Source organism: Chinchilla lanigera, unplaced genomic scaffold (assembly GCF_000276665.1).
Source record: "Chinchilla lanigera isolate Chin_1 unplaced genomic scaffold, ChiLan1.0 scaffold00008, whole genome shotgun sequence".
In the NCBI taxonomy this organism is placed as follows: Eukaryota; Metazoa; Chordata; class Mammalia; order Rodentia; family Chinchillidae; genus Chinchilla; species Chinchilla lanigera.
The window spans coordinates 29,591,524-29,608,409 of NW_004955409.1; the positions used below are offsets into that span (position 1 = coordinate 29,591,524).

General features: G+C 34.3%; 1 protein-coding gene across 4 annotated transcripts in view; it reads left to right on the forward strand.

Moving 5' to 3' along the window:
- Strn3 (striatin, calmodulin binding protein 3) overlaps window positions 1-16,886 on the forward strand; it is a 107,168-nt gene that overhangs the window by 62,017 nt on the left and 28,265 nt on the right. For 2 of the 4 annotated variants that reach the window (XM_005376966.2, XM_013510383.1), the window contains exons 6-8: window positions 5,654-5,783; window positions 6,956-7,097; window positions 12,071-12,181. In XM_005376966.2, the coding sequence (XP_005377023.1) occupies window positions 5,654-5,783; window positions 6,956-7,097; window positions 12,071-12,181 (383 nt within the window). The remainder of the gene's footprint in view (window positions 1-5,653; window positions 5,784-6,955; window positions 7,098-12,070; window positions 12,182-16,886) is intronic. The other 2 variants (XM_005376968.2, XM_005376969.2) reach the window with 1 other exon arrangement.

Sequence of the window (16,886 nt, forward strand, 5' to 3'; positions counted from 1 at the left end):
TGTGTTGGCAGCTGAATTTATTATCTATTTATATTTATTCCAAGCATGATATTTGTCTTAGTTACTTTTTCACTGCTGCAACAAAATACCTAACACATAAGGTTAAAGGAGGAAAGGTTATTTTGGCTCACAATTTGTAGAGGTTTCAGTCTATAATCAGCTGGCACCAGGGCAGGGTAGCATGGCATCGCAGAGCAGGCAGAAGGCAGCAGCAACAGCAGCAGCGACAATAGCAGCCCTTTCTTGTCTCTTACATTCTGTCCAGGCTGCATGCCCTTTCATGGGTAGCATTCACACCTAGCATGGGCCTTCCCATTATCCACACCCAGAATCAGTGGGCTAATTTAGTAACCACACAACCTTGATCCCAGCATCACACTCTGGATCCAGCTATCTCTGAAAGCCCCCACCTGTGATCACATGAGGCTTTGTGAGGGCATCTAGATACAAACCAGAATAATATTGAAATTGATCTTTTTTTTTTGTTTTTTGGTTTTTTTCCGGTACCGGGAACCGAACTCATGACCTTGTGCTTGTCAGGCAGGCACTGTGCCGCTGAGCTAAATCCCCAGCCCCTGAAATTGATCTTGTTAATTGGAAAGACCTAATAAACTGACATTTGAGATGTCCTGATGAAGTGGCTGGGCCCGTATCCTGTCTTACAAAAGTGAAGCTAGCTGCTTGAAAAGACTCATCCATTTTCTTCATCCTTTTGAGGTGCTGTAACAAAATCCCATGGACTGGGTCGCTTATAGAAGACAGATTGTTTCCTATTGTTTTCTACTATTTTAGATGCCAGTAAGCCTTAAGATGCTGTTGCTAGCATGATTAGGTTCTGGTGATGGCCCTTTTTCAGATTGCAGATCGCTGACTTGTCTCTGTCCTCACACAGTGAAAGGCAGAGATGCGTTCCTGGACTCCTTCGCAAGGGCTTTCATTCATGCATTCCTAGTCACCTGCCAAAGGACCTGTCTCTGATACCATTACATTGGGGACAGGTTTCAACATCAGAATTTTGGAGGGATGCAAGCAGTCAGACCATAACGTCCATGCACACAGTACAATTCATTTAGCTTGGCAGTGCCTCACTCTTCCATGTGAAAACTTAAGGACAGACATTTAAGTGTGAAAATTAGAAACCTAAAAAATCAACCAAACAAGGACTCGCAGAAGACTTTGAAAACTTTACTGTCTTGAAAGGATTAAGAGAAGACAGTAAATCTATAAAATAAATCAAATGCATATTTTTAAACATACAATTACATATAAAAAAGATTCAGGTAATAATAAAAATAATGTCCTTGGGTTAGGAATGTAGCTCAGTGGTATAGCATGTGGGTAGCATGTGCAAGGCCCTGGATTTGGTTTCTAGCACCAGTTAAAAAAAAAAACAACAACCAAAACCTTGAAAAACTTGAAAGATAATATGGAAGGATTCTCTTGATAAAGAGAAAAATAGGACAAAAAAAATACCAGAGGACTGGGGGTGAGATAGGAAAATTTAAAGCTTAGTCAAGGCATGTCAGTGTTCAACTAGGAGTTTCAGAGACAGAAAGAATGAAGAAATGATCTTGAAAAGACTATTAAAGCAGTAATGCAAGCAAATTTTCTAGAATGTCTTTCCAAAATGTATTTCTAAGTATACTTCCAGATTGAAAAGATTCTCTTCAAGTACTATGTAAAAGTAATTTTGAGGATAAATACAGAGGCTATCATTATGAGCACTAAAAATTAAAATAAAATTTTAAAGTATTTCACATAGGAAAAATCAGAACACATTGAAAAGATTGGGAGCCAGATTAAATTAATACTCAAAGCTAGAAAGTAGTACAGTATAATTTTACCTTCAGGGTTCTCAGGGAAAGTGATTTCCATTTACTTTTGTAGACTGAGGCAAATTATTGTGTTGTTTGTGAATGTAGGAAGAATCTCAAATTTACTACTTGGTGCTGTTGGAGGATGTGACTTAGCAATCTGAGAGAGTAAACCAAAGAGGAAAGTGTAGAATTCAAAAGAGGTCTGATACAGAAGAGAGGCAAAGAACTTTCAGAGAACAGTTGTGCAGTGCACCTGCAGAGTATCCAAAGTGGAATGGGAGAAAAAGGACTGAAAGAAAAGTCTCCTAGCAAAGAAAGAAAAAAAATGCAATTAATATATAGCCCTAATGTGTTTGAGGATTTTGAAGGGAGATACACAACACTGGTACAAAATTTGGAGGATCAGTAACATGATAAACCAAGCAAATAAAATAGTAATAATAACACACTAGGTAGTTATTTCAAGAAAACCGTATGTAAGAGAGAAGTGCTACAATCATTGTTTAATGTGACTTAAATGGACATATAACATGCACATAGTTAGAACCACAAAATATTTAGATAAAAATGAATTGGTCTCATTGTATTATTATTGGAGTAAGAAATAAGGGTATGGGGTAGAGACTGCAAGGGAACTAAATCTTCAAGAAATAACAGTCTAAGGATACTGTTTAGAAATAGAAATAGCAAAAAAAATTTAAGTCTAAAAATGGATTGTTCCTAGTGTAGAGGAATAAAAGGTAGGGAGAGTGGGTCAGGAAGTGATGTTACTCATCACAAATTATGTAAAATTCTTTAGAACTGTGTGCTCCCCACCCAGTATTTTTTATAGTAGAACTTACATTTTAACATTTTATAGACAAGGCTGATGACCCTCAGGTTATTCTTAGGTAACCTCAGTAGAGCATTAAAGGTTGCCTAGCAGTTCTTTCCTTTCTTTGCTGGCTGATTTTGTATTTCATTCTCTAGTCTTGTAGTTTTTCATATCTCTTTCTATGCTTCATAAGTTGCCAACTTCACTCCAAACTGTATTTTGTCATGTTAGCCATTCTCTTAATGTTACCAGCCACTTAGTCCATCTCAGGTTTGTTTGCTTGCCTCTGACGAAATCAAAGCTAGCTCTGTGTAGGTGGAGGGGCTTCACCAACCAAATCACCATCTCACCACGTAGAGGTGTGCGCGAGGGTTTTTGATAGCAAGGAAGAGTATGGGGGAAAGAATACGATAATATAATAGATGTGGCCAAAGTTGTTTCATCCCTGCTGAGCCTAGACCTAGACCACTCCCTCCCTCACCTATAGAAATGAAACTGGACTTTGACTTCCTGGTGCCCGCAGCTGCACAGTCTGTCCATTGATCTGAGCTGAGGAGAGGTAGGGATGGTGGCATCCTAGGCCCGAGGAAGTTTGTGGAAACTGCTTGTCTGTAAAGCAAAATAGCTAATTTTTAAAGTCCCATTTTGCCATGCCAGTTAAAAACAATTTTTTAAAAACACTACCTCATTTCCATTTTGTTTTATTTATTTATGCAGTTTTCAGAAATCATTCTCCATGGATCTTAGGTTGCTGGAGCATCTTGTGAACAGCAACAGTGATTGCTGCCCTTTTCTTCTGGATTATCTCAGGATGTATATCTAAGAACCCAGGAAGATAGAATGTTCTGGGCAGTCATGTTTACTGTCTGTTACAAAAGATTCAAGTTGCAGAAGCTCCGAGTTTCTTAACTGTGATTCAGACGTACTGTATGTAGAACATTTATCTGATCTCCTTGCTGATGTTATGAGACTTGAGGGGCACGGTAAACTAAGCAAAAAGTGTTGTTCCTGCTGGTTTTTGTACTCTCAAGAAGAGAATTCTTGTCTCTGATCCAATCTTATGACTTTTTCCAGGACCCATAAAAGAGTAATAGGCTAGGTTGTTAACATTTGTTACTGTTGAGGTTTAAGTATTCTTTATATATTTTGGACACAAGTGTTGCATCAGATATGACTCACAGATACTTTCTCCCAAACCATAGGCTTCTCTACATTTTCAAGTGTCTTTCAAAGAGCAAAAGCTTATAATTTTGGTAAATTCTGGTTCATCATTTTTTTTCTTTTGTGAGTTGTTCTCTATTTCAGTTTTAAAGTCATGTACATGTAGTGCTATGATTATAATTTTTAAAACCTAGAAATGTGATTTCACACTATAGAAAGAAAAATTCTATTCAAGGGGCAACAGTACTTTGTCAAAGTTCAAAACCAAATTCTTAGATGTAACTCTTTGTTTCTCTCATTGATACACGTATTTTTCAAATACATTTTTTTGCCTTTTCTTTAATCCCCAAATATTAAAATACAAACGTCATTCTGAGAAGTACATTTTGTTATTGTGGTTGGCTTGTGTTTTTACTAGTATTTGTACAAGCTCTTTCTGAATTTACTCTGTGTATCACTTCCTTTAAACAGTGGGTTGGATTGTGTGGAGTATAGTGATCTCTTAAAACTTTGTGTCATGTTAAAATGCTACTAAAATAGTTACTAAAAATTGTTTGGCCAATTGTGGTGACACATACCTGCAATCCCAATACTCTGGAAGAGTATTGGGGCAGGAAGATTGCTGAGGCAGGAAGATTGCTGTGAGTTCAAGGCCAGCCTGAGCTACAAAGTGAGTTCAAGGCCAGCCTGAATTGCATAGTGAGACCCTGTCTCAAAAAGACCCCTCCAAAAAAAATTGTTTTATGTCCTTAATTGGGACTTACTGGAGGGAACCAGTGCGGGGAGGGAGCTGAATTTAGATTATTTTTCTTCTGAGTGTTAGTAAGCATTTTTGAGATGATCTAGTTCAACACCCACAATTTACAGGTAAAGAAGTTGAAGCAAAAAGGTTTAAGTAACAAGTCCAAATTTGATCACCTAGTTAGTGGTAGAGCAGAGAGGCTTTTCATTGTCTTTTTTTCCAGCTGAATTTCTGCTGTTCTATTGCTATCTTGTTAGATATTTAACCCCTCCCTCTACAGCATGGAGACATAACTCAGGGCCTTTGTACTGACCTACATTGCTAGTGCCTTTTTTAATCTTTTATTTTGAGACAGGATCTCAATAGGTTATTCAGGCAGGACTTGAATTTGAAATTCTCTTGCCTCAGCCTGCCGGAGTGCTGGGTTACAGGCATGCTGTATCATGTCTGGCTGAAAACATTTTTTGTATGTAGATGAACTCAGATTAGTTTTAATAAAATGATATAGGAAGTAAAAATAGATTATCACTATTTCTTCTTAATGAGTGGTGCTGAAACACTGAAAAATATTTTAACAGATTAAAGATTTTTTTTCTTAAAATCTGTAAATTGGACTGAGCTGTTCTACATAAGTTTTGTATGTTGTATCACTTCAAATCTGGAAGCCTAATAAGCTTTGATGTTTAATGTTTTAGTCCTCAAACGTTTGCAGTAGGAGGTTGTAGTTGCAAAACTATGCCAAGTTTGAGTTGCTTGACTTTGAGGAATGATAGCATGTTTGAGTATTTGATGGTACCAGATTTTGTTTTGTTAAGGTGATTACCTAAAATGTTTTGAACAATAAACTAAGTAGATAAAGGAATAATCACTTTTAATTGTAGAACATAAACTGTCTTTTAAATCATTTCTGTATCTCTGTAGCTGCATTCACTTAGTTTTAAAGAAATAGGAAACATGGTTGAGAGTGTAGCTCAGTGGAACATCCCTTGCCTAGGATTGTGAGGTCATGGGTTTAATCCTTAGTCCCACACACTCACCAAGGAGGAGGGGTTAAAGTAGAAAACAGTTTTATTAGAACTCCAATTCTGCAGTTGGATTCATCTTTTCCCCTTCTTGCAGGCCCTCTGGTGATGTTCTTGAGACATTCAATTTCTTAGAAAATGCTGATGACAGTGATGAAGAAGAGGAAAATGACATGATTGAAGGCATCCCAGAAGGAAAAGACAAGCATCGGATGAATAAACACAAAGTATGGAATACATTTTATGTTTTTATTAGCTGTAAACTCTTGTATTTGAATAGTAATTTTTGAGATGTCTGAAGTTTCTTTGGGAATGATTGATAATTTTTATTGTATCACTTGGAAATTTCATATTGTCAGCTCTTACTGTGTTATGCACATATAGTAGAAAACATCTGCTCTGTTATTCACTAAAAACAAGAAAGGGTCAGTTTTCAGAGGACTATTCAGGTGATTTTGAAACCTTAAAAAAATCACACCCTTTCCACTCCTGTCACAAGGAACACACAATACACAGGTGATAAATTAAGTGAAGCTACAATGAGGGTACTCTACCTGGGTGGATGGTAGATAGGTGTCAACAGTCACAATGTTCGGTAAAGATTACCTGAAATACACTTCTGCTTGACCTAGTAAGTTTACTTGTTTCAGAGGTGATTGAGGTTCTGCAGGAGGAAAGTATAGTATTGATTTGTGAATAGGGTAGTATTTAGTATTTTTTTTGTTTTAAAGAGTAAATTTAGTTATGATCCTTGAAACTTTTACAGTAGTTGGAAGAAACAACATTCCTGAAGCTTCCAGTCTGCAGAAACAGTTTTCAGTATTTCTCCCATATTCCATAAATGTAATGTACTGTGTTACATAGACAATTTGATTCTTTCCTACATTTTTTATTCTTGGAGATAAAATACTGTTATCTCACACTTATGAACTTAACATTAGTTGCTATGCTATATCACTATGAGTGATGGACCAAGTATGCAGTGCTCAGTGAGAAAAGTCAGTTGAAGATAACCTTTCAATATAAGTGAATGAATAGTTCTTTAAGAGGGAGCAGCTGTGAATCTACTGTTGTTAAAGAATAACTCTTAATGAGTTAACTGTAATCATTTTTAGTACCACATCACTTTGATCACAACTTACAGATATAATGGTGTCACAGCTCTGTTGAACCAGTTAGAGTATACAGTGATAGGAGGGGCTCACAAACTTAATTCTTTGCATGATTTTGGCTGCAGGGTTCATTCCAACTATGCAGCCAGATTCGTGGAACAAATTCTGTGGCCACAACTGTGGAAAGAACTAAGTTCGTGAACCGACTTACCACTATAGTTTGAAATCTATGAATTACATGGAAAATCTCAAATTTAGGATAAAAGTAATTCGTGTTCTTTTTACAGATAGGTAATGAAGGTTTAGCTGCCGACCTAACTGATGATCCAGATACTGAGGAAGCACTGAAGGAATTTGATTTTTTAGTGACCGCTGAAGATGGTGAAGGAGCTGGTGAAGCGCGAAGTTCAGGGGATGGCACAGAATGGGGTAAGGTGATAAAGAAATACGGGGTGGGATGAAATCTGTTTAAAGACAGATTACTAAATACTGTATGTGTAATGTGCATATCTGAATGTACAGCTGGAAGGTAAGCTGAGGACAAGGACAAGTGGTATTAGATAATTTCAGGGTATTTCATACCCTTTAGATTTGATGACTGAAGTATTTCATATGTGGCTTCTGATTTTTTAACTTTATCTTGATTTAAAATTGGAATAGTTAGTTGATTTTGAAATTATTCCTTTCTCTTTAGCAGAGTTTTAAGACTAAATGTTACTCATTCTTAAACGTTCCATTATTTAATTTGGTAATGTAAGTTACAAGAGGACTTAATTTTCAGTATGCCCATAGAGTGTTATCGGGCTTATTTTTAGGTACGAATAAAATTCCTATCCCTGAGTTTTAGCTCTGTGTTGAGCAGAATTACAGTTCTATATTGAGCAGGATTTAGTGAAGATACTTTTATTGTATAAATATAATATTCAGTGTGCAAGTATTAGGACCTAGGAAGGTTTGGAAGTGAATCACATTGGTAATAATCTAACCATTACCAAGAGAGAGAAAGTTTTACCAGGACAGGTTAAATAAACTCCATTAGTGAATAAAAGAAAAGTGTGAAATATATTTTAAGATAATAGCTGGTGTCCAATATATTCTGTTAAATATGTTCAAAAAAAATTTTTTTAATTACTAATGAGAGGAATGATCCTTAGAATTATTTTTAATTATTTTGGTGATAGGAAACACTTGGATTAAAAAACCTCGTGTGTTGAAACTATTACTAATAGCAGGAAAGACAAACAATATTTATTGACTATCTTGATATGAAGATGAAGTAATAACTTAAAAAGTTTTTTTGTTACCAGATCTCTTGTTAATTATAATTTCAGAACATCGCTTTCAGATCTTTATTTCTCTCTTCTCCTAAATGGAAACAGATGAAGCCTTTTAATTCAGAATATTAGCACCATGGTTGCTTTCCATACTTTGTACATTTTTTTAGTTATTATTTGAAATTGCCTTTATTTACTTAGTGGATTTTTTGAGGCAAGTTCTCGCTGGCTCGCCTCCCTTTCATGAGTGTGGGATTACAGGTGTAATGACGCTGCCATGCCTGGCTTCAAATGACTGTGTTTCAGAAGTTTACTCTTGCTTAGCAAAAACAGTAAAAGATCTAAAGTGGTTTTCTATGTTTGTTTGTTTCTGTATGTAACCCATTCAGTGTTGGAAATACTTGTCCACTAATTTCAAAAGTATTTATTTTTTCCTCAGTATTCTAAGTTTTAAAATATATAAATTATGTAAATATTATTTTATAATACAAGTGTATTTTAGAAGATTTAGAACCCACAGATAAATGTGAGGAAGAACATTAAAAATCACTTATAATGCAAATTTGAAGAGAGAACCATGGTTAATACTTCTATAAGTATATAAATACATATAATTTATTAATAAAAGATTCAGAGTAAGCATCTGTTTGACTAAATCTTGGCACACATCCTTTCCTATTTTTTGAACCTAAAATTGGTACAATCTAAATCTTAGTTGAAAGGATGAACAAAAATTTGAAAAACTTAATTTGTATCAAATTTGCATTATTTCTTTAAAAATAAAGTATCCAGTTACATAGAACTAATTGGTCATTCTCTCCAAAGACTTTTAGCTCTTAAGAGTTTTAAGAGAAGACTTAGTGAATGACAACTATCAGTGCTTTATTTACTTTTACTATCAGTGTTTGAGTGACCTATACTCCTTATCTAAATAGAATCAACATAGCCTCTTAACTTCCAGACAAGACTAAAGCATTTAAGGCATCTTAAGTTCTTCATGGTAAAGAAAAGGACACTTCACTGTGAAATGGTTCAAGTCATTTTTTTTCTGTAAGAGTAAAACTGTCAGGATCTAGCAGTGTTTCCAAAAGTTCCATCATTTCTACTCAAGTAGTGTTTTTTTTTTGTACTGGGAATCGAACTCAGGATCTCACTTTTCCCAGGCAGGTGCTGTACCACTGAGCTAAATTCCCAGCCTGTTCTTTTTTTGTTTGTTTGTTTTTTGGTTTTTCTCTGGTACCGGGAACCGAACTCACGACCTTGCGCTTGCCAGGCAGGCGCTTTTGCCGCTGAGCTAAATCCCCAGCCCCCCAGCCTGTTCTTTATATTCAGTTTTTGCGAAACAAAAGAGGTAGAAGTACAAATACTCCTTTTATATTAATTGTTTAAAAATTCAATATAAACAAAAGTAGTTTTTAAATTCAAATTATTGGCTAAAGAACACAGATTCTAAAGAAAGAAAGCTTTGTTTTAATGAAGCACACCTCAGTATGTAAGGTAATCTGTTACTTTTTGTTTTGTATAATAAGCAATCCATATAGTTTTGATTTTGAACCCTTTTTATCTTAGGAAACCACTGCTCTTTTGGGAAGTTTTTTTATCCACTTTTTCTATGTTGTCTATTTTGGGTGATCTGAGTTTAATGTTACTAATTTTTTGTTCTTCGCATAATAAAAATAATTAGTTGGCATCTGTGGTTTTGTTTTCTCCTGGAGACTAGGTGTTTTAAAGTTGTTTATTTTTCTCCTGTCCTGTGAAACAATGATCTCTGGAAACTCATAGGAGTAAAAAATACCTGAATGTTTGTACCTGAATGTTTGTAATTAAGTACAGTGGATAAAGTGTTGAATATTTGCATGAAGTGAAGTTAGTTACATGTCTATGTTACAAGTTAGTAGATGTGTATAATTCTTCTGCTTTGGTAATCAGAGTTCCTCTAAGAGAATTTCGTGTTCTTGTGGTTTTGAGTTGTTAGGAGTCAACTCTTTGGTGCATGTTTTTGTTTTCTGTTAGACGAGAAATGCTCCCATAATTGATTTACCCTCATTTCTTGGTATTCCCCCCCCCACCCCGATTTTTTAAAAACAGGATTAATATGTAGAAGATTATGCTGGCTCTTCCCTTTTGCTCTTGTCTGTTTCTTATAAGCAATGTCAGATCAGCTGTTACCTACCAGGCAAGTTTCAGGATGTTGTTTGTGCACACATGTACTCACCAGTGTGTTCTCTGCACTGCCTAAGTTTCTTAGTTTTCTAGAATTGAGGTTATCTTGCAAGTAATATTTGTTTTTCCTCAAGCTTCTCCTTTTTTCATTCCCTTTGCTTTTTCACTCCACTCTCTTTTGCTGCCTTAGAGCTGTTCGCAATTTTGTTTCCTATAAAAGTCTTTTTAAAAACTATTTGGCTACCATAGTTAAATGTTTCTGTCCTTACCTCCTATATAAAGTTTATACTAGTTAACTGGTTTTTTGGTCTGAGATAGAAAAACATTTACATGCAATGTGTTAGTTTGTCTTTAGTTGACCATAAGAACTGTTAGCTTCATAAAAAAGAATGCAGATTTCTTCCATCACATTTTTCTTGGCATATTCAATAAATTGACCAAGGTTCCTGATGTAACATAGTTTTTAGGAAACGATGATTGGTGTACATGAAAAGCTAATTTTCTGTTTAAGTCAGTATTATAGCTTTATTACAAACACTGTTGTATCTTCCAGATTTGACAAACCTTACATGTAAATTAAGTCATGAGTAATCTAGCCACTAGTAATTCAGGTTAGCAGAGTAACTGAAAGTGTTGGCTTTAGCGTTTCACATACTGTCCATCTATGATCAGAGCTGTAGTTATAGGAGAGAAAGTCGCCGCAGTTTAGTAGGAAACACTCAAGGTACAGTAAACCCTTAAATTTCTGTGTACTGTTCAAATAGGAAAATTTATTGTTTGCTACATACAGAAGCCTGTGAGGGGAAAGACTTTTTTATGTCCACTTCAAAGACTAAGGTAGAGAGGCCTCGTGAGGTAAGCCAGAATATAATGAGCTGTTAAAAGTTTTAACAAGTATGTTTCCACTAAAATCCCACTGGTCAGTCTAATTGAATGACTTAGTGTAGGTGTTTTGATATAATTTTATTAAATATAAGCTAAGGTTATAAAAAAATTCTAGTTATTACTTTGTAACATTGTTAAACTTCCCTATAACAAAGCAACTTTAAAACTGAAGAAAAACCTGCAATACTTAAAATAATTATGAAATACATTTTTATACTGCCTTTCTTAAATGCTGTTTTCTATTTTTCTGTAAATAAAATATTTTCAGGCACAAGTATTTACTTAAATCAGTTATTATTCAGCTAAAATACCTGAGGTATCATCTTTAGCAGATGTATAGCAATACATGTTTTCACTTCTCCATGCTTGTCACTGCTTATCTTACCCTGAAAAATCAACTGTAAAACTTCTTCAGAGGATTTTGAGTTTCCTTTTTGTTTTTTGCTAATCTTAGTTGTAGACCAATGGAAGAAGGTAATGAGATATTGAACTATTTGGGTGTGTGGCACAGATGTGGGATTCTCTGAATGCTTTGTATGAATTAATTGAGACATTGTATTTTGAAACTACATATTACATTGGACTAGAATGCCTCTTCATTAGTACAGTTTCCTATGCATGCAGAATCAGTGTGACAAATGGTGCATGAATATTTTCATCAATGAAATGGCACTGACTTTTCCAGCTTGCACTTTTATGAGTAGTTCGCATGTAATTCATTTGTTTGCTTTTATGATGCTGGCTGAATAATTTTTATTAACATTTTTATAAAGATGCAGTGATCTATTTTTATGACATTAGATTTCTAATGTCAGTTCATTGAAAGAGTAACTTTCAAATTGTGGTACATAAAATATGAAGCACCATTTAACTGTCATTGGTATTAAATGTTTAGAAACTTACAGTCATATTTAGTTTGAGTTGTGATCACCAAAACTGAGACTGCACCTTTAAAGTACTTCTGAGTATATGCTATTGAAACCTTTTTATTATGATTATGTGAAACTGTAATAGTTTACTGCCAACAGCTTGCATTGCCAACTGCTGATTTTTTTTCTTTCAATAATATGCTGCATGTAGATAAAGATGACCTCTCCTCAACTGCTGAGGTTTGGGATGTAGACCAGGGACTAATAAGTAAACTGAAGGAACAGTACAAGAAGGAACGAAAGGGGAAGAAAGGGGTGAAGAGTAAGTGCAGATTCTGACTATTATAATTTTTGTGTAACAATATTGAGAAAAAAGTCAATTCTGTTTTTTCATGTAATTTTATTTTTTGTTTCATAAAGGGGGCAACTAACTTTAAACTTTGTCTGTTGTATAATTGAAACTTACTTGGGTATTTAGAATGTGTTATTCATCAATTAGGAGGCATTTATTTTAAACATGTGGATAAGGGATAATGAGAAGATTTTGAGTTTTTAAAAAAATTTTACCAAATTGTAAGGAATATTGGCCTTAGAATTAAAGTAATAGAAATTTTTTCAAATGGGAACATAGTATAGATTTCCTTATTTTTTGGTACATGAGATTTTCTTTGGCGCTATTCTCAGCTCGGATGCACGTTACAGTTCTTAGTTTGGAAACCCTTCAACGTGATGGACTGGAAAGGGTCTGTGATAGGTTGTGCCTTCTGGTCATAATCCCACCACAGTTAACAGCTGTAGAACTTTCTGTTGAGTAGTATTTTCTTGGTTACTGTAGTAGGGGAAGTCCACAGGAGATGATATTGGTAATAGTAGGGTTTATTTGGTCAAGAACTAGATGTCTTTTGGGGCCAGACCATATTTTTCACTGTGTTATATTTTGTTTTTGTTTCTTTTACTGTGCTATATTTTGATGACTTTACTGTAAAAGTGTATATGCAGCTGTAGTCACTTCCTTCAAGTAAGTGATTGATTTTCATTTTATGACTCAGACTTAACACCCACATGAAAAATGCCTTCTATGATGTTAACTGGACAGCTTTGAAGCTTATTTTGGGGAAACTTTGTTTTGAACTGGCTGATTTCTACTAACCTTGCATATTGTTTCAAGGAGAAAATAGTGCATGACAAGGGCAAAAAACATAGAAATATTCTTTCATATTTGTTTCTGTGGTGACAAATACATTAGTTTACTAAGTGGCAAGTGTAATGGAAAAAAATCTGAGTTTCCTTCCATAAAATGTTTTTGGGGTGATTTTATTTATTTGAAGGCTAAGAAGCAGAGTTTAGAGGATTTTACCAGGAGGATATTAACCAAGTTTCTTGGATAACTTTATGCTAGTTTGTATTATTGCATGTGAATAAAAGGATAAACTGTTCTGTAAAGTTTCAGACTATATTGTGAATTGCTGATTTTATTTAAAAGCATTTAGTGCTAGGCTGGAGCTGTATTCAGTTTTAACATGACTTACTCATAATGTGTGCATGTTAAGTATGAAAGTATTATTGCGTGACTTTTCGTATAGTAAAATAACAGCATTTTAGGATTTAAATTTTTTCCTCTTTAAGAAAATAATTTTTTAAATACTGGATTATTTATTCTTCATGTTATCATATATGATAGTCTGCTGATTTCATTAATCTGTAGAAAGTTTCTTTAGGAAATAATTAGGTAATATTGCTTCTAAGAACTGTCCTGTTTATTTTTTTCTGATAGTCTGTCATTAAATCTACAGTTTTTTTGAGGTTCGGAAATAAAATACAGGTCAACAATGGTCTTTTGTATGTATAGGTTTTAAATTATTCGTAAAAATTGTTTTTTGAACAGTTCCACTTGAGAAATGCTAAAAACAAATGAATCTCAAATTTTTTAGTCCTCATAACAAATTTAAATTTATTTTTGTGGTTCCTTTTTCTTTTTCCTTTTTTTCTTGGAGGCAGGGTCTTGCTGTGTAGTTCATGCTTGTCTTGAACTCACTATGTAGCCCAGGCTGGCCTCAAACTCAGAGCGATCCTCCTACCTCAGCCTCTAGAGTACTGGGATTACAGATATGCACTGACATGTCTAGCTTATTTGTGTTTTTTAATAGGAGCTTATTAAATTTATAATTTATATAGTTAACAGTGCATAGAAAATATCGCTTTATGCCAACAGATATTCCTCTATATGTTTTCAACTTTTTGAGTTTAATTAAGCTACCCTATTGTTCAGTATTGGAAAACCTAATGTGTGAGTTAAGTACAAGGAGTTTTGATTAAATCAGGATCTAGGGACTCTGTCCTCTCATGTCTCAATATTGTGTAGATGTATGTTGTATTATTGATCCCACACTCCTTTAATTTTGATTTTTATATCTATTTGTTAATGAACTAACTTTGTGGGACGGCGGAAGGAAGGGGAAGGGAATGATAAGTAAAAAGGAACAAGATTCATATGTATATGTACCAGTACCCAGTGATGAGTATATTCCTTATGTATCAAAAACATAATAAAAACTTTAAAAAATAATAAATGCTTATTATTTAGACAAAATATATATATATATAAATATAAAGAAAAAGGTAAAAATCACTACAGTCCTGAGAATAACTCATAAATACATATAATACTGTGGCACATGCCTGCGCTCCCGGCACTGGGAGGCTGAGGCAGGAGGATTACAGGTTGAGCTCAGCCTGGGTAATTTAGCAATTTACTGAGACCTTTTCTTGAAAAAGCAAGGGAGGGCTGGGATATATTGATCGCAGTGTGTAGGCCCTGTGATCAATCCTCAGTCCCAGGGGCATGGGGGCTTATGACTGTACATAAACTTTTTATTTTTCAACAACAGTATCATTATATTGTTTTTTAACTCTATTTTTGATGTTTCATAGTCACTTAAGATTTTGATGATTATATAATATTTCATTTTGTGGGTTCAACTCAGCCTCCATTAGATAAACATTTAGCTTGTTTAAAATTTTAAATTGCATAATATTTCATTTTGTGGGTTCAACTCAGCCTCCATTAGATAAACATTTAGCTTGTTTAAAATTTTAAGTATCTTTGTAACATCAGTTTTTTTTTAAAGTCTTTTTTTACTTTAAAGAGTAAAAGAAGGATAACATAGTAATGGGGGGGCTTATATCAAATTACAGACAAAGTGGTAGGAAATTATCAATGGTTGTTTTACATAATGTTATCTACAAGATAGTTTCTCAGGAAAACAAATAGACAAATAATAGTGAGTTACAGACAAAAGTGGTAGGAGATTATCAATAGTTGCTGTACTGTACTTTGGTATCTTCAAAGGTAACATCAGTTTTTAACATTTGTTCCCCATGTAGACATAAAGATGAAGTTTCTAGCAGAGTGCTCAAAATTTTTTGCTTTTTTTTTTCCTTTGGAGTTGTCGTTTTTAATTTTTGGGGTTTTATTTTTGATACGGGATCTCACTGTCTTCCTTTGGTTTTTGAGACAGGGTCTCACTGTATAGCCCAGGCTTTCATTGAATTTGAACTACCTTAGCTGCCTCAGTGCTGGGATTACATGCATGTGCCACCACACCTGGCTTAATTTTTTTTTTTTTTTTTTTGCTCTTGAATATATAATTCAGTATGAACGTTAACTCTGACTCCTTAGCAGGCAGAGTAAAGCTTAAAAAATTCACTGTTGCCCTTTTATCTGCACAGGATTTGTTCCAGCACTGCCAGTGAATGCTTGAAGCCTCAAATAGCCCAAATCCCACATACTATATCTTTGTGTGTGTGTGTGTGTGTATTCTTGTATAGAGTTTAATGTATTAAATTAGGCACAGTAATAGATGAGAAGGAATTTATTATATGTTTCAGCATCCTATTTTTAGTTAGAACTTTAAACTTTTACTTAAATAAGATGGTCTTCAGCTTCTCTTTAATATATCCAAATTGCCCGCATCACTACTCTTTTGCTTTAGGGCCATTATTAATTAGTAAAATAAGAGTTACTTGAACATAAGCACTGGGATACTGTGACATGTGATCTTATAAGCAAGAACGCTACTGAGCACATACAACATGGATATGCTGGGCAGAGGTACCACATGGGCAGGACAGAACTAGATGGTATGAGATTTCATCACACTACTACGAATGGTATGAAGTTTAAAATTTATGAATTATTTCTGGATGTTTTCATTTAATATTTTTGGACTGTAGTGTGTGGGTGACTGCTCATGAAATAAAACCACATGTAAGGGGTCATTACTATGAAAAAATACTTTAATGAATCAAATCTCTAACAGTCTTAATTCAGGTAGATTATGATATTAACGCAAGGATACACTTTTACATGTAAAGATAGTTCACGAATTTTCTTGTTTTCATTATCCAGACTGTACTGGTTAAAATTCTGGTATTTTCTCAAATGCAGCTTTGTATAAATTAGAATAATTTATAAACTGTAGGCTTTTCCCCCCTTTATTCCAGAATGTGAATAAATCATACCTACTGGATCACAGCACTTGTTCAGTTTTTTATTTTTACCCCTAGCTTCTTAGAGAGAAAAATACTACTTGCTTAACTTTACCATATGGAATGAACAGATGTAATCTAATCTTTTTTTCTTTTTTAAAGAGAAAGAGAAAAGTAGTAAAAATGTTGAGTTTTTAACTCTGTGAAGATTCACCCAAGATTTGACTCTTAAGTGTACATAGACACACTTCAATAAATTTTTCTTTCAAAGCAAGATATATTTGAGATGTGCTGTATCTGTCTAATACTTTTAAAGGTCAAGGCCATGAAACCAGAAAGACTTTGTGGTGCAGTTATTTCTGTCTTAGGATTCAAAGGCAGAAGCTTCCGTTTCCTTTTAACTTTTTATTCTAACCTAGGAAAAAGTTGTGAGAATAGTATACGAAATTCCATATACTTTTTGTCTTTCTTTCCTAAGTGTGAACACGTTATCACATTCCCTTCTTTTTCTTTTCTTTTTTTTTTTTTTTTTTCTTTTT